Source organism: Mesocricetus auratus, unplaced genomic scaffold (genome assembly GCF_017639785.1).
Source record: "Mesocricetus auratus isolate SY011 unplaced genomic scaffold, BCM_Maur_2.0 Super-Scaffold_100043, whole genome shotgun sequence".
NCBI classification, from domain to species: Eukaryota; Metazoa; Chordata; class Mammalia; order Rodentia; family Cricetidae; genus Mesocricetus; species Mesocricetus auratus.
Window position 1 is genome coordinate 4,996,933 of NW_024429220.1, and position 18,324 is coordinate 5,015,256.

Consider the following 18,324-nt stretch of genomic DNA (forward strand, 5'->3'; position numbering starts at 1 on the left):
GGGAGTAGCTGTTTCCTCTCTTGTTTAGTAAGCAACTGGAATGCTCAAAGCTAATTTACAATGAGACTCTACTAAACAAATAGGACCCTGTGTCACCAGTTTTGTCTCACACCTAGATTTAAATAATTTTACCCCGATTTTGTTTACTTATTGTTCTTTAGAAATGCCTCAGATCTTCTCACTGAGGATGTAATAAAAGGATCTGTTTGAACTTAATTAAATGTCTGCAGGAAGAAGCATGATGCTTGCTAGAAATGCCTCTGTGACATGGTTAGGAAGGGGCTGTCGACATAGGAATGGCATTGTAATGCCATCAACGACATCATCATTAGTGTTAACTGTAATAAATAATAACTGCTCCAAAAACACAAGACAGTACTTCACAGTTGTTCCTCCCAACAGTCTGCTCTTGGCCAACAACTCTCTTATCCTCACAGCAGTCCCAAGGAGTAGATGCTAATGTCCCTATTGTATAGTAATGGTAGTGTTGAATCAGCTTGCCATTTTATAACAAGATGTCTAAGCCTTACAAGAGACAGGGTTTATTCTTCCTGAGTTCCAGATTTGCCTCCTATGACCAACTGTCCTTATTGTGCCAAGCCTGTGATGATATGGTATATCATAATGAGACAGGCAGAGGAGGCCCGTTCTCCCTATGGCCAGGAACTAAGAGAGGGAAACCAATGCTCCACACTTTCTTGTAGGACATTCCCCAATTATCTCAGACCTCTCACTCCCTCTTAAAAGTTCCCACCACTCCTTAATAGCGCCAAGCTGAGGACCATCCAAGCTTTTGACACACAGCCTTCAGGGCATTTAAGTTTCAATCAGTAGGAAAGATACATATGATTAAAGAAAGTTTAAAAGTTGTCCCCTGATGCCACATGGTTGGTTTGATCAAACATCACACTACGGATGTATTGAATGTCGCTTGAAAAAATGGCTTTGAAAGACGTATTGCCTTTTAGATTTACCCCAAGTGTGTCAACATCAAAATCATTCATGGTAAAAGAGCCAAAGGTAAAGCTACAATATCATGTAAGGAAAACTTGAAGGAGTTTGCTAACAAAGTTACTGGAGGATGGGAAGGAGAAAGAGCCCCCAACTCCAGCCTTCCTGACTCACCGTGAGTCCATCTGTGTTTACAGAGTAAAGAGGCTTGAAAAGCTGCCGCGCTTTGGCTCCTTCATGCACAGAGCTTTAATTCCAGTGGAAAAGAATTTTTTCCCAAGAGTTGTTTTGAACCCCATAGAGTAGAGAGTAAGAATCACTAAGAAAGACCATTTAAATAGAACGAGGCCATAGGAGCGAAGACTCCAGTGGTTTTAAGGTCCCCCACAAGGACATTCATGCTGGCAGTGATGAGGTGATTAAAATAATGACAAGGGTAGTTAAGGTGATGTGAGCGGTGATAATGGCTGCTAGTAATTAAACATGTCAATACTAAAATGATGTGCTAGCATGGGCTGCCACATTTAACTCTTTCAGCCACTCAAGTAGACAATATTGTGCCCATTTTAGAGAATAGTTTAACAAGACTCAGGTTTAACAAGTTACCAAAGGTTTACTCAGCTACTCAGGAGCTAGAATTTGGATGCAGGTCTGATTGATCTGAGAATGCGTGGCAGAGAGCCATGGCTCCCACAAAGAAATCATTAGAGGCGATGCAGTCATCCTTCTTTCCAACTGCCTTTCTGCCTCACCAGCTATCTGCCTTACAATAGAAGGGTGGTGAGGTTTTACTTTATCTCCTCTCTTTCCTGATGTGTAGTTTTAGGAAGTATAATAGATGCAGGGGAGAGAGGAAGCACGCATGCACAGGCATGTTAACTATATGTACTTGCCAATTGAAATCACGTATTGGAAAGAGAAATCATGTAGATAAGAGACCCACTGCAGAAATAGACATGATGTTTAAACTCTAGAATTTCACTCTACTGGGCGTGTGGTCTGTCTAGGGTAGCCACTTGCCTGCCTGTTTACCTATGTCATCATCTGTGGTAACCGCACGCAGTTAGCTGTCAGACCACCTTCATGCTTTCAGAGCACTTGAGAACTGAGATCTCTGTACATGCCAGCCCTCTGCCAGGGTGGCTGTCCTGGAAATGGGGTGGCATATGTCCTGGAGATGGGGTGGTATGGCCACCACTCTTAAGCAAGGCTGCTGCCAGCTCTCTGAGTTGCAAACAACCTGTTGTAATAATGCGTGTTTTCCGGTGCCGTAGCGCTGGCTGAGCTGGGCTACAGCTGCCTCCCATCACTGCCGGTCTGTCTACCAGTTTGCCATCTCAGGGTGCAAAGGATTTCAGCAGTGAACATCCTACACAGGCATTCTGTCATGTCTGAGAAGTTTCTGCCTGAATCCTGGCCTTTCAGTTCAGGCCTGAGTGCTAACAGTGGGGGGGGGCAGTGAGATGGTTCAGTATGAAAGGGCACTACCCGAAGACCTCATAACCTGTGTGTGACCCCGAATCTGTATGATGGAAGGGGAGAACCAACCCGACGCCTGCAAGTTGTTCTCTTGTAAATGTGCATGTGCGCTCATCTTCTGCACACACATGCACGCACACAAGAATGCACAAACGCACACGCTCACGCACAAAGAAATGCACATGCACCTGTACACACATGCGCGCACACACGCGCGCACACACACACACAGATGTACACACACACGCACACACACAGATGCACACACACAGATACACATACACTAAATGCATGAATTATTCTTACTCTTAGTTTCTGCTGCATTATCAGTGAATTTACCTCTCACTTACCCTGTTGCTATTGAGATTTTATAAAGCTTAGATGGCACACCTTTTTGGAGATATTCTGCTTGTTGCATTTGCTGACCATTTCTTTTAACGCATCAAACTCCTCCCATGGCCAGAGTAGGCCAGAAAGCACATGCCGTCTGGTTCCTTTGGCTGGCTCGTGCATATGGCAAATATAACAGCATTTGATAAGAGTCATTGAATTCCCTGAACTGTCACATAATTGTGTACTGTGCGCAGGCCAGCCCCCTCAGACGCCTGCTGCACGCTGGGTAAGGCATTTGCCTGTAGTCAGATAAGGTGTCCCTTAATCCCCCGCTCTCCATAGGGCCATGAATATGTTCTCCTAAATGACTTTGTCCCACTGATGCCCTCATTTGAAACCTTCTTTTTTCAGCCACATAAACAGAAGAACGCAGTTTGAAAACCCTGTCCTGGAAGCAAAAAGGAAGCTACGACAGCATAACATGCCCCACACAGAACTTGGACCAAAGCCCCTGCAGGCCCCAGGTTTTCGAGGTACGGTGTCTGGCAGCGTGCAGGGAGTAAGCAAACTGCTGGACGGACTGCTCGCTCTCCTATGTAGACGTGTCTGTGGGAGGGCCTGGTAAAAATACCCGGTTTGCCTTCTCTAGACCCTTCCGGTAGCCTTATCTGGGTGCTCACATTATTTTTGAACTAATGCATTTAGCTTCCGCAGCTATGCTAAGGCCACTGGGCAGTACCTCACAGGAATTTTACTTGTTGCCAGGTGGGACATTGATAGTAGGACAATAAACTGCAGAGTCTCTGAAAAGCCAAGCATGGGAATGAGGCTTGTTTTCCTTTGAGACAGTAGACCACTCTTCAGCGACATTACCTAGGCCCAAATCCATCTTGCCCCATACTGGCCCGGAGAGGTCCTGAAGTGTGGATGACTTGCCTTACTATCTGCCAGGCCGCAGAGGGACGCCGTGGCCACTCGGTATGTCCCAGGGCCGCTTGCGGACCTCACTACACCCAGGAGTCACCTAGCGAATGAGTGGCTGCACACATTTCACCTGCTTTGTGCTTCTACTACGTAAAAAATAAACACAAAAGGGGCTTTGAAGGTGAGGCTCACATTACACGCCCTCTGCAATGAATGTAAAGGTTTCTGAACATGAAGGTTTCTCAGGTGCGCCTGTAAGCACTGCTTTGGTGAGCAGAGCAGAGAAGATTATATGTGAGGTTCCATAAATTACATTTGAAAGAAAATTTTAACAAAGATAGTATGTGGCAGGTAAACCTACAGATAAGTTAAAATTCCATCGTAGTGACTCATTGCTTAATAGTTCATCCTATGAAACCGAAAACGTAACAATAAGAGTATCATGCAAAATATGTAGCTGAGTTCCCACTTACAGTTTGGCTACTGTATCAGATCATAGAACCTTCAAAAAGGGTCTGATATGCTTATCTGAAGAGCTAAGTGTGGCGGTACATGGAATCCTAGCACACGGGAGGCTGAGGCAGGAGAACTAAGAGTTCAAGACCCCCTGGATTACAGATCAAGATCTATCTCAACAAAGTAACTAGAATAAAATACTTAAAGCCTCATGATCTACGAACTGAGCTAGCCAGACAAAGTCAAGTACTTCTCACTGGTGAAATTAAAGAGATAATTGATTCTACTTCCTAGTATGACTATAATTTTAAAGCATTAAATGTGCTTGGAACCATATTTATCAGAATTCATAGTTGAAAAAATCCAAATGAGTGGCCAAACTCGCTGAGTGGGTTCAAGTGCTAGTCAGATTATTTGGACATATGATTTGAATATGTCAACATATTTCAAAATGCGTCACCTTTACATTTATAACCATTTTTAGAAATGTTGGCTTGCTGTTTTCTCACATTTTAAAGTATACTAAACACGCTCTGGCCAGTAGAGATGTATCTGATTGAATTTATAACATCTCACAGCATAGAAGCGTAAACAAAAATGAACTCAGTCCCACACCCAGGTACACAGTCTAAGCAGCTTCGATCTTTAAGTACACACCCAAGTATACACTGTTTCTCTATTGGGGTGATCTGCCCATGTGTAATGTCCTTGAACCAACTGTTTGATTTTCCACCTCATGCAATCAAGGTTCTGTGCAGGAGCAGCTACTCACACACCCCTCCACCCTGGGAGCTCTCGTAACTAGAGAGATATAAGTCAGATGGTATTTGAAGGCTTTCAGCCCATTTGAACCTCAAGAGGGCTGATTTCAAGAAAGCACATACTGATAAGTTGCGGTAAACGACACAGCCTCCCACGACTCCCTGGATGCTTGGGATGCCTCTGTATTTGCAGGATGGGTGCTCTAATTGTCTGGCTCCTTCCTCTCCAAGTGACCCACAGGCTTGCTTGCATCTACCCAGTCAGTTTCCCGCATTCCCAGGGACTGCTGCTCAGTGTTGGCTGTTCTTTGATAACTTGCCTTCACGATGCCTTTTCTTTTACCTTGTATTGGTCAATGCAGAAAAGCCGCTCTTCACCCGGGATGCATCCCAGTTGAAGGGAACATTCCTCAGCACCACCCTCAAGAAGAGCAACATGGGCTTTGGGTTTACTATCATCGGTGGCGATGAGCCCGACGAGTTTCTACAGGTGAAAAGTGTGATCCCTGATGGGCCTGCGGCACAGGATGGGAAAATGGAGACAGGTAAGCTCCCTGGAGCTTGGGAATGGACTCCGTGGCAACTTTTGTCTGTAAACAAAATGTGAGGGTTCCATTGTGGCTTTAATCCGAAAGTCAAAGGTCACTTAGGTTTGGAAAAATAGCAAGTCGTATGTTCCCTACTTTAGATTTTTGAGCTGAAACCACTTATAAACAACATGGAGAAATGATTTCCATCTCACTTCTCATTTCTGCCTGCTCTGTTCACTGGTCCAATAGATTGTTGAAATGGCCCTCTTCCGAGCTATCACACACTTCTTCTTAAGAATAAAATCAACATCTCACACTCTGCTACCATATTCAGACACTGATATTTTAAGCCTATATTAATCCTTCAGTATTCACTTGCTAAATTTTTCAGGTTAGATATTTAAGTGTGCATACACATCTCATAGAGAAAATTTTTAAATGATGTTACTTTTTATATGAACCCATACAATGTTTTAATATATTTTTTCTAGTCATTATCAGTTAATTACTTAGATGTCTATCTAAATTACAACTGAAATTGATTTCACCTGGAAATAAAGAACCAGATTGTTAAGGACAGAAAAAAAATATGGAAAGTCTCCAGAGTAGGAAAAAGTAATGCAGTAGGTCTGAGTTCACAGTCTGATTTGTGAGTCTATTACCTGGTCCATGACTTTTGATGAGCGCTGTTAATTTACAAATAGTAATTTCCTTTTGTGGGGAGAAAATTAATTAAATTTGATCATCTGTTTATAAAATGCTGATTCAAAAATTTTTGTGGTGTTATTTTTAAATCCATTTAGACAGTATTGAAAGGATTGTAACTATACCTGCAAAGAAATGTAGTCTGTCACCATTTTTGAATTTTTTTCCACATTGATTCAATTAAAGGGCCTAACTTTCTGGATGGATCCTGTGAGATGCACAAGTTAGGGAACTATGTTTGATAAGTTCTACCACTGCTGTAATTATATATTTATTAATTGAATTGTTTCCATGAGTCCAAAAGGTATTTGTATGTGGAGAGAAAGCAAAATCAAGGTCTTCATTTGAAATTGCTTATTTTTAAAGTTGCCAAAGCTTTATAATTATTTGTTAGTTTCTTTATGCCTGTCACTTTTCAAGATTCCTATGTGAACATGCATTTCAGTACCACTCACTAACAGGGAATAATGTGTGCAGTACACACTGGGTCTCCCTAGAAATGCTAAACCTTCACACCAAGTTCAAAATGTCATGCTTGGGTGTGGGTCCTAGCAGGTTAACCACATTGCATATATGCAGCCTCATTTGGATATATGGCCATATACCCAGGAGCACATAGACAGCCTAGACAGCCCACATTGGGTTTGATGGCTTTTGGTTTTCTTTTTAAAGGCGGAAAGGCAAGTGGGGCGTATCTGGGAGGAGTGGGCAGAGAAGGATGGAGTGATAAAACTCACTGTGTGTGTAAAACAATCTCTGAGCTTTAAAATTCATCACATTTTGAAAACACGATTGTTTAAAAAAGGCATGTGTACGTAATTTTCTACAAGAGTTAATGTCCAGCACCCCAGCTTATCTAAAGAGGTTTACAAGGCACCCACACTCCCATGCTGCCCCCTACAAACCGTAAACACTATAGCTCAGCTAAAAATGCTCTTACATTCTGCAGTTAGGACAAAAGCAAGTGAGGGGATTCATATTGTTTTAACAGAGGAAGATCCCTGTGTTCTTGAACTTCTGCAAAAAATAGTTGATAGATCCATTTTTTTTCAATATAAAGGACCTAATTGCTTTTCTATGATCTATCCCAGTAGAAAGACTTCCGCTGGAAAGCAGAAAGCAAACATAAACATTTGAACAGCAAGTCTTTTGCTCCTCCTCCTTGATTCTATAATTTACCACATCCCATGGGCTAAGACCCATTCAACTGCAAAGCCAAAGCTTTGTTCAGAATTTTGCACATTTTGTTCACTTAAGACAACCAAAAATCAACTCCTAATAGAAAGTAAAGAACCAGAGACCTAAGTTTGCTCCGTGTCTCCTAATTAGTCTGCTCTTCATGAATTGAACAGACACCTCTTCAGCCTCTCCCTCTGGTCATTGCAATGCACCAGGGCTACCAAGATGGGAATAACGGGACCTCATTTCCAGGTGGCTTACATCTAGAAGGGGCTGCAGACACAACGACAAGCTACTAGAATGTAGTGTGGTGAGGCTGCAATACCCCTAATGTTGGAACAAAATCAGGAGAGTGGGGAAATAAATATCAAAAATTTAGAAAAGAGCCTGTGGCATAATTTTATTGGACCTTTAGAGGGATGGTAATTTCTTCTATTAGAATATATATTTGAATGTTTAAAAACATTATATTTTATTAAATTATATTCACATCTAATTACAGGATAATTTAAACATATGTATGTATATTTCCACAAAATTGAACAAGTTATGATAGAAAGAATTGCTCTTTAGTTCAGCAAATACTTACTGAAGGTTTGTGCATGCCAAGCATTCTGCTAATTAATAAGGATTCAAAGTAGCAAGACAGATGTTCCTATCCCCACAAAATTTTCAGTATAAACAGGAACAATGAGTAATATGTTGGTGGATGTTTATATCAAAGCAATACAGATAAATACCTAAATAATGAAATGGTACAGAGGGAGAAGGAGAAGCTCTCCTGCTGCTCTGGGAAATCCTCACATGATGATGGTTTTAAATGATGAATGAGTCTGCTGACTGGGCGAGTGAGGAGAGCTGTTGGAAGACACGTATATGCAAAAGCATTGGGAAAGACTGTGAGAGGTTTGCAAGGTCTCAGTGTATGTTAGTGCTTCCACTTGGTGAAGTACAGTAACAAATGGGGAAGGTTAACGAGGTTTACAGTATGCACCAAAGAACTATAGACAGTCATATAATCTAAAGTTCCAAAAGATCACAGACGTGCATATATCTTTACCTTAACTTCTCTGGAATAAATTTTCAACCAATTAAGCACAGAGTCTTACTCCATGGCTGATATTGTTTGCATACTTGTGTATCTGTAGACCTAACATGCTGCTGGGTAAACAGCAGGTACTCATTTTGGTTTGTTTTATTCTTGGAAACTTAACCCAGGCCGTTGTGCATGCTATCCAGGTGCTGTCTGCAGCAGCAGGTGCAAGTAATGGATGGATGGATGGATGGATGGATGGATGGATGGATGTTATAAATGAAGAAGTAACATTTGAATTTTGAATATCTATTTTGTAATAGAGCCCAGGCAATGATGTTGAGTAAGGTAACTCACCACAAAAGCAAAATTAAACCCAGTTATGATCTTCTGTATGACATGTCATAAGTATATTTGAGACCAAATTATTCTATTTTTAGAAAATAACTTTATATGTTAAATAAACTTTAATAATAAAAACTATGCTATAGATATTAGAGAAAAATCACCTACATTTAAAATGAGTGGTCACATTTGGTATTGAAATAACATGGAAATAGTTTAATCAACATTTTTAGCTTTCGGTTGCCACTAGTTTAGGGAAACATGTCAATAGCTTGTATGGACACATGTAGCATGATAAATAAGAGACTCTGAAGATCAGAAAAGCAAAGCAGCCAAGTCAGTAGATCTTACCTCTTCCTCGCTGAAATGGCAGTCCTGTCCCCACAAATCCTCAAAGGCAAAAGGCTTTCAACAAGACTCAGACTGCTGCCTCTCCTCAGCATGGCTGGAAGACTCAATCTCAGAATGCTGTTCTATCCTCAGTGTGGCTGGAGAATGGATGCCAGCTCTGAGATCCTGTTCCTGTCTTAAATACCTCTCATGAGTCCTGGGACTAAAAGTGTGTGCCACCACTCCCTAGCTCTATGGCTTCTGGGATTAAAGGTGTGTATCACCACTGCCTGATCTCTATAGCTTGAGGTTGGCTTTGCTTTCTGAATCCTCAGGCAAGCTTTAACAAATCATAAATAATATAGCACCACAACTCCCCTTTTTTGTCTACTGCAAAAGGAAGAAGGCTACAACTAATATAAGAAAAACTATATACAATAAGTATATATAATATACAGGCAGTAAGTACATCAACAATCTCTAGTCTACTTGCATTTGACAAATTCAGAGAAAACACTTCATAATCTATCCTATCTTAGTAAGTCCAAAGTCTTGTACCTAATTTACTTACTATTCTAGTTTTTATTATCAAATTATCTTTGTCTCTCAACCTTTTACACTACATTTCTTTGGAGAGTTTCTTTCTCAAGTCTGGTAAACAAGGAAAACGGTAACTATCTCGTCTCCAACTCCTTCAGAGACCCAAGAAGGAAAAATTTTTAACTGAGTAAACAGGAACTGTGAGCAAGTGACTTCCAAAAAATATGAGAAATGACAAAAACAGTTGGCTACCTGGACAGTCACTTAAGATTCCTCTGCAACATTGGGGTGTCTATCTCCGGCCTATAGGCCTAGCATCTCTGACAGACTCTTCTGTGAAGCAGGACTATCTGAAGGGCTGTCTTGCCCTGTCTTGGCAAGGTTTGCAGTCACTCTCTTTTGTGTCCTGTTTGTCCAATTTGGACAGCACACTGTCAGCAGTTGAGGGAAGGGCACTTTCTTGCCCAGTGGTTACTTTTGCCACAAAGAAAGTAAACTCCACATGGAGCTTCTTCGATGCTCATCATCATCTCTGAAGAAGATTGGTGCTGCCAGGAGCAGACATGTCCCATTGTCATAAAAAATATGTATGTTATTAAAACATTTTAAAACCCATATTGTATAGGCCCCTGAAGTGTTTAAAGATGACTTATCTATCTAAAGTACATCTGTTTGACTTTGAAAACATACCTAATGTGATTACAAGTTCAATTGTAATAGGTGACTAATTCCTCACATACATTTCCCTTTTATATAGTTGATACAAGAACTAGAAATAATTTGCATTATATTGATAAATGAGATGTATAGGTAAAATAACTTGAACAAGATTTGAAGTATATGTACAATATGTCTTAGCAAATTAATCTCAAGTTTGTATCAATATACAATATTTGTGTACAATATACTGAAGTCCAATCCAATGTAAAATATTTAAAACTAGCAGTTGTTTTTTAAAAGTAGATTCAATAATCTACCTTTTTATATTATCATATCTATATCCTCCCTATTTTCTTTTCAGAGTAGATTCAATCATCTACACTTTTATCCTATCATATCTGTATCCCCTCCCCTGTTTTCAAAATAAAAACCTTGAATTTAATCCCCTTTGTTCAACTTTCTTCCTGACCATAGCCAACAACATTTTGTAACCAATTACCCTAAACAATGACACATATCCATAGCCCAATGAGTGACCAAAAACCATCCATCCCACCTCCTGGGAAAGTGGATGTTGTGTTCTTAAATTTGCTTCTTGCTGTCTGGGTGTTATGGCATCTTTAGGGGATCCTGAAAAGAAAAATTGGGCTAACTTTTAAGCTGTATCATTTTTGTCCAGTCTCTGCATAATGGGAAGGTGCAGGACTTGTGTCAAGGCCTGACTAGAATAGACTGTGAGGCTGGATCATCTCAGCTGGTTATCTCAAAATTGTTCTGAACAGTTTGTAATCCAAAGTTGATCTTTAATTGGTATTGTTCATCTTAATGGTATTACCATAGTCCTGGTGAGATTGTCGTGGGGTTCAATCTTTTTTGTTTGTTTGTCTTATTTTTCGAGACAGTATTTCTCTATTTTAACAGTTCTAAGTGTTCTGAAATTCACTTTGTAGATCAGGTTGGCCTAAACTCAGTGAGATCCACCTGAATCTGTCTCCCCACTGGGGTTATTAAAGGTGTGTGCATATGACCTCCACCCAGCTTGGATTCTATCTTTATGGAGACTTCAAAGATAGGTTATTTATTTTCTTGGTAATTTTTTCCAGGTAGTTATCTCTTCTTTGGATGTTTATTTGTCCAAAGGTCTTTAAATTCTTCATGGTGTTTGTTTTTATTTTCCTGAAAAGATAAAAACAACAACTACAAAACCCTTCCCCTTCATCAACCCTAACTTTGGTGAGGTTCCTAATCTAATCTTTATCAATTTTGATTTATGGTTTCTTCTGAAATTTTTGGTTGAGCTTCTAAAATTCTTCTATTATTTAGAACAATATGTTTTCTTTCAACAGACATTAGGTTATTTCATTGTTCTGGGAAGGAATTTCATCCATGAGGAAATGAATGAACTGGTTTTGGCATAAGGGCTTTTGAGAGGCCCCTCAAGGCATTTCCTGATGGCAAAGCATTACCTTGATAATCTCTTATCAACCTACATTCCTTTGTCAAACGGGTGACTTTTCCACACCTTCTGCATAATCCAGAAGGGGGCAACATTCTGTTTGAAATATTTATAAAGAGAATTGTTTTTATAAATTCCCTGTTTACAATCCCTTTTCAGGTGACCTTGTCTGCCACAATTAAAACATTTGACATTTCCATTTTTGTTTAAACCTCTTGAAATCACCTCTCCTTTCCATGTATCATCATTATGGTCATGAGCTTCAAGATCCAATCCTCCAAAGGTGCTAATCTTGCTTTTAAAGACCTAATTATCCTTTTTGCATTGGGCATTAGAATTTTCAAAAGCTATAGTTTTGATTTTTCTAGCTTCTGAATCCAGTATCAATCTATTTATTGGTGATGAAATTCTTTGCAAAAATCCATGAATGCTATACCACTGAGCTACTTCCCACTGCTACAGCAATAAGACAACAAAAGGAGATAAAGGGGATACAAATAGGAAAAGAAGTCAAACTTTCACTATTTGCAGATGATATGATAGTTTACATAAGCGACCCAAAAAACTCCGCAAGGTTACTCCTAGAGCTGATAAACACCTTCAGCAATGTGGCAGGATACAAGGTAAACTCAAAAAAATCAGTGGCCCTAGTATATACAGATGATGAAGTGACTGAGAAAGAAATCAGAGAAACATCACCTTTTACAATAGCCAAAAACAGCATCAAATATCTGGGGATAATGTTAACCAAGGAAGTGAAAGACCTGTATATCAAGAACTTTGTGTCTTTAAAGAAAGAAATCAAAGAAGATACCAGAAAATGGAAAGATCTTCCATGCTCTTGGATTGGTAGGATCAACATAATAAAAATGGCCATCTTGCCAAAAGCAGTCTACAGATTCAATGCAATCCCTATCAAAATTCCATCACAATTCTTCAAGGACCTGGAAAGAACATTAATCAACTTTATATGGAAAAACAAAAGGCCCAGGATAGCCAAAACAGCCCTATACAATAAAGGAACTTCAGGAGGCATCACCATACCTGACTTCAAGCTCTATTATAGAGCTATAGTCCTGAAAACAGCTTGGTATTGGCACAAAAATAGGCAGGTAGACCAATGGAACCGAATCAAAAGCCCTAATTTTAACCCACACACCTATGAACACTTGATTTTTGATAAAGAAGCTAAAACTGTACAATGGAAAAAAGAAAGCATCTTCAACAAATGGTGCTGGCATAACTGGGTACTGATCTGCAGAAGACTGCAGATAGATCCATGTTTATCGCCTTGTACAAAACTTAAGTCCAAATGGATCAAAGATCTGAACATAAATCCAGCCACACTGAAACTTTTAGAAGAGAAAGTGGGAGATACTCTTCAACGAGTTGGTACAGGAGACCACTTCCTAAACATATTACCAGTGGCACAGGCACTGAGATCGACAATTAACAAATGGGACCTTCTGAAACTAAAAAGCTTCTGTAAGGCAAAGGACACAGTCAAAAAGACAAAAAGGCAGGCCACAGAATGGGAAAAGATATTCACTAACCCCACATCTGACAGAGGGCTAATCTCCAAAATTTACAAAGAACTCAAGAAACAAGTCTCCAAAACACCAAAGGATCCACTTGGAAGGTGGGGTACAGAGCTAAATAGAGAATTCTCAATAGAGGAGGCTAAAATGGCCAAGAGACACTTAAGAAAGTGCTCAACATCCTTAGCCATCAGGGAAATGCAAATCAAAACAACTCTGAGATACCATCTTACTCCTGTCAGAATGGCTAAAATCAAAAACACCGAAGACAATTTATGCTGGAGAGGATGTGGAGAGAGAGGAACACTCCTCCACTGCTGGTGGGAGTGCCGACTCATACAGCCTCTTTGGAAATCAGTATGGAGATTCCTCAGGAAAATGGGAATTAATCTACCACTAGACCCAGCAATTCCACTCTTAGGTATATATCCAAATGAGGCAAGTTCATACAACAAAGGCATCTGCTCCAATATGTTCATAGCAGCATTATTTGTAATAGCCAGAACCTGGAAGCAACCTAGATGCCCCTGAACTGAAGAGTGGATAGAGAAAATGTGGTACATTTACACAATGGAGTATTACTCAGCAGAAAAAAACAATGGAATCTTGAAATTCGCAGGGAAATGGATAGCACTGGAAGAAACCATCCTGAGTGAGGTAACCCAGTCGCAAAAAGACAAACATGGTATGTACTCACTCATATATGGATTTTAGACATGGATCAGGATAGTGCCAGTCTGCACTTCCACTGATAGAGAGTCTGGGAAACAGGAAAGAACCTAAAAGATATGCATATATGCATAGTACCCAAGAGAAGAGGATTGAGACAAGATCCTCTGAATGGATGGGGAACACGGCGAGGGGTGGGAGGGAGTGGGACCTGGGAAGAAGAGAGGGGGTGAAGAGGAAGAGAGTTGGTCATGGGGGAACAGGAAGTTGAGGGGGTGGGGGTAGAATAGGGGGAAGAGGGAATCATAGGATCGAAGACAGATCAGCCACTAGAGTGACCTCGAGTGATCTAAAGGGATAACACCAATTGGCAAGCTAAGCAATAGTGGAGAGACCACCTCGAATGCCCATTCCTGATAATGAACTTGATGTCTATAACCATCTGGGAGCCTTCATCCTGTGACTGATGGAAGCAGAGGCAAACACACAATTAATCACTGAACTGAACCCAAGGAACCCAGTGACAGAGAGAGAGGAGTGATGAGCAAATTGGCAAAGAATGGGCTGGCAAAACCAGCAGAGACAGCTGATCTGAACAGGGGAGAGCTCTTGGACCCCAGAGCGACAGTGGGGAGGCCAGCATGGGACTGATCTGGACCCCCCCAAATGTGAGTGTCAGGGAGAAGGCCTGGGCAACCTATGGGGCCCTGAGCTGTGGATCAGTGTCTATCCCTGGTATACAAACAGTCTTCATGTGCCTATAGCACAAAGAGGGATGCTCTCTCAGCCTGGACTCTTAGGAGAGTGCCTGGACCCTACCCAGAGTAAAATGACAGACTCTAGATATCCCCTATGGGGAAGGATTTGGCAATAGGGTGGGAGGGAGGGGGAAGGGGAGTGCGGGAGGAGGGGAGGGAGAGGGAACTGGGATTGACATGTAAAACAAGCTATTTAAAATTAAAATAAAAAATGATAAAAAAAAATCCATGAATGCTTCCTTTGGGCCCTGTATAACTTTTGTAAATGATTTAATTTTCTCTTCTGCTTCCCCAATTCTTTCCCAAGCATTCAAAGCTGCTGCACGACATAGACCCAAGTGTGATCATCAAATAGACTTTGCATTTCTAAAGTAGCATAATTTCCTTCTCCAAGAAATTGATCTTGGGAGAATCTGTATCTCTTGTTTCAGCCTTTTGGTCAATATTCTTAGCCTCTTCTCCAGGAAGTCCATTGTAATTGTCATTTGGGCTTTAGAACAATTTTAATCAAATCTATGCAATCTATAGGGATAACCCTATTACAAACAGACCATGTGTATATCATCTGCCTCACAAATGATGAATGGATGCCATATGAGACTACAGCTTCCTTGAATTTCCATACATCTAACATTGTCACAGGCTTCCAAGTAGCTCTTATAGAAGAACCTCTTCCATTTGGCACTTCCTGTAAGGTTACTGGATATAGTAAAGATGGTTCTCTCAAGACCTTAATGTGTTCCTTTTTAACCTGAAAATGCAATGCTGAATTTGTTTTTCCATGTAACTCCTCAGTCTGGGTTTTTATATCTCTAGAATCTGCTTTAATATGTTTTCTAAGGCCTGTTTAACACTCAAATCAACCAAATATTTTAGATAAAAACCAAGGATTACCAAAACAATAACAAATATTGTCAAAATGATAATTAACACTATGTCAATCCCAGTTAAACTGATTATCCTTTCATGTTATTGTTCCATTTTAAATCATCCATTATGTAATCATATGTAGACCTAATTCTCACCATTTTAACAGTGTTTTCCATTTTTTAGTGTAGGGGAAACCTCTTTTATTTAACTAACCCCTTCCTTTAAGAATTTCCAGTTGATTTATCAAGTCTGCCAACAGCATCAATAAACTGTGAGGCATAGCAGGTCTGAATTGGAGAACTAGCTTATAGCTGTGAGATAAAGTGTCAGCCTAAGGAGAAGGGCTATAGTAAAAACTCGGAAGCCTCCCCAGTTTGGGTGACAGCTGAAGACCGTTTAGAAAAGCTACAACTGAAAACTCCCACACTTGCTCAAAGATTTGAGGAGAAAACCTAGCTGATCAGACAGGAACTCAGGCAGGATGGACTCAGGCTGGGCCTGGGCCAGTGGCCTGAAAGAGGTTTTTTTGTCAATGAGTACTTCAATGTCAGGCGCCAATTGTAACAGGACAATTAAAAGGCCCAGAGACTGATATTGGGGTTCAAGCTTCAAGCTGAAGACCAGAGAAGCAAAGCAGCCAAGCCAGTAGATTTTACTTCTACCCAGCTGAAATGGCAATTCTGTCTCCACGAATCCTCAGACACAAAAGGCTCTCAACAAGACTCAGACTGCTGACTCTCCTCAGTGTGGCTGGAAAAATGCAATCTCAGAATGCCACCCTATCCTCAATGTGACTGGAGAATGGAAGCCAGCTCTGAGATCCTGTTCCTGTCTTAAATACCTCTAATGAGTCTTGGGACTAAATTTGTGTACCAGCATCGCCTAGCTGTATGGTTGTTGGGATTAAAGGTGTGTACCACCACTGCCTGAGGCTGGCTTTGCTTTCTGAATCCTCAGGCAAATTTTAATAAATCATAAATAATATATCAACACAGACACAAGAAAAACAGCTGTATGAAATGTTTCCCTAGGGTTCTGCACCATAGCAAAAATGACAAGCAGGGAATTCTTTCTCAGTTGGCGGTGACTTCTGGGAAGGAATAGAGGGCAGGCAAAAATGAGGGTAGCCCCCTCTATGGCTACATTCTGTCAACTGAGCCAGTTCCTAGTGGTCCCACAATGTTCCAGAAAGTTTCTCAATAGACCTTGTGTGATGCCCAAGAACCACCTAATACTGACTAGGTATTCTACACATTCTGGAAATCAGGGGTACCACAGACCCTACGAATATCCTTTAAATACTTCCATATCTTTGTTGCCTAAGTAAGCACTCCTTAAAGTATTCTGAAAATCAAATTTCATATAACTTAAAGAGGCCACTGAATCTGAAAGGTATTTTGCTACCATCTTCTGTTGAAGCACTTGGTGCCCCCCCACTCAGGGGGCTAATGTTTGAGTCAGTGCTCTAATGTGTAAGAGGGAAGAATGCTGGCCTACCCACGAGGTTCTCCTAGAGACCAGGGTGGAGTTATGAAGTCACAATGTTAGTTTTCATTGGCTCTTCTTACAATGCTTTTCTGTTTTAGTAAGATCACAAATAAATACCCTGAAGGATAAGCATGCTAGCATTCCTTAGTCCACAGCATTTCTTCATTTGAGTAGATCAGTAGTATAGTTGTTGCTCAATGTAGGGGTACCCAACTAGTTTTGCCATGCTTTGGTAAGATGTGTGCGTGCATGCGTGCGTGCGTGCATGTGTGTGTGTGTGTGTTTGTGTGTTTTATGAGTGTGGTGCACACATATGTGTATAGATGCACATTTCAGAAGGTTGACGTCAAAATACCCCCTCTGTCATGCTCTACCCCCTCCCGTTTTTCTTTCAAGTTAAGGTCTTCCACTGAACCTGGTTCCCACTGTTTCATCTAGACCAGCTAGCCTACTAGTCAGGGATCCTCTTGTCTGCACTTTCCAACACTGAGGTTGCAGGTGCACACTGCTATATTTGCCTCCTTAGATGGGTTGAGACTCTGAATGCTAGTCTCATACTTGGGCAGCAAGCAATTTACCCCAATGAACCATCTACACAATCTGCTTGGTAAGGTTTTTTAAATGTGGCTTATGTCCACAATCTTGCTAACTTCAGATTCCAAGAAATGGTATTTGGAATGCATATTTACATCCTTATAATTTTGTCTAAGCAATATATTCACAAACTGAAAAAGTAGCATGTAAATGTTTATAGTGAACAGAATATTTCTTTACCTACCCCTCCCCATCCTCCAGGCCTACATCCAAGATACAGCTAATTAGTTTCAGGCATGTCCAACCTTCTGATGCTGCAATACATTATCATCTACAAAGTTTTTATTTTGAGAACCTGAAACTGAATTACTTTAAAAAATCATAGAAGAAACTCTCAAGTTTAAAGTAACTTTGCAATTTTGTGTTGGGCTACTCTTAGCTACAGGGCTTGTGAGCTGATCTCTGGTCATGCCTCTCAGAAGTCTCTCTCAGTAACTAACTTCACACACAATTCAGACATGAATCATATTTATGTCATAGAGGAAGAAATAGTGCCTTGCTCCCTTACACCATATCTGGTCTCCGTGATTTCCTTAGTATTTTTACTACTAATTTTTGCATTGTCATGTATTTCTATGCTAGTCCATTGAGCTTGTTAACATACCATCAATATGGCTTCTGTCACACACCTCTGTAAAGTTTCACATTGCTGTTGGGTGGTGGAGGCACATGTCTTTAACTCCAGGACTCAGGAGACAGAGGCAGGTGGAACTCCTGTGAGTTCA

The 18,324-nt window shown here is 40.7% G+C and overlaps 1 protein-coding gene across 8 annotated transcripts in view; it reads left to right on the forward strand.

The window, feature by feature from the left end:
- Magi2 (membrane associated guanylate kinase, WW and PDZ domain containing 2) overlaps positions 1-18,324 on the forward strand; it is a 1,397,005-nt gene that overhangs the window by 1,089,054 nt on the left and 289,627 nt on the right. For all 8 annotated transcript variants that reach the window (XM_040735144.1, XM_040735143.1, XM_040735146.1 and 5 more), the window contains 2 exons: positions 3,175-3,296; positions 5,267-5,449. In XM_040735144.1, the coding sequence (XP_040591078.1) occupies positions 3,175-3,296; positions 5,267-5,449 (305 nt within the window). The remainder of the gene's footprint in view (positions 1-3,174; positions 3,297-5,266; positions 5,450-18,324) is intronic.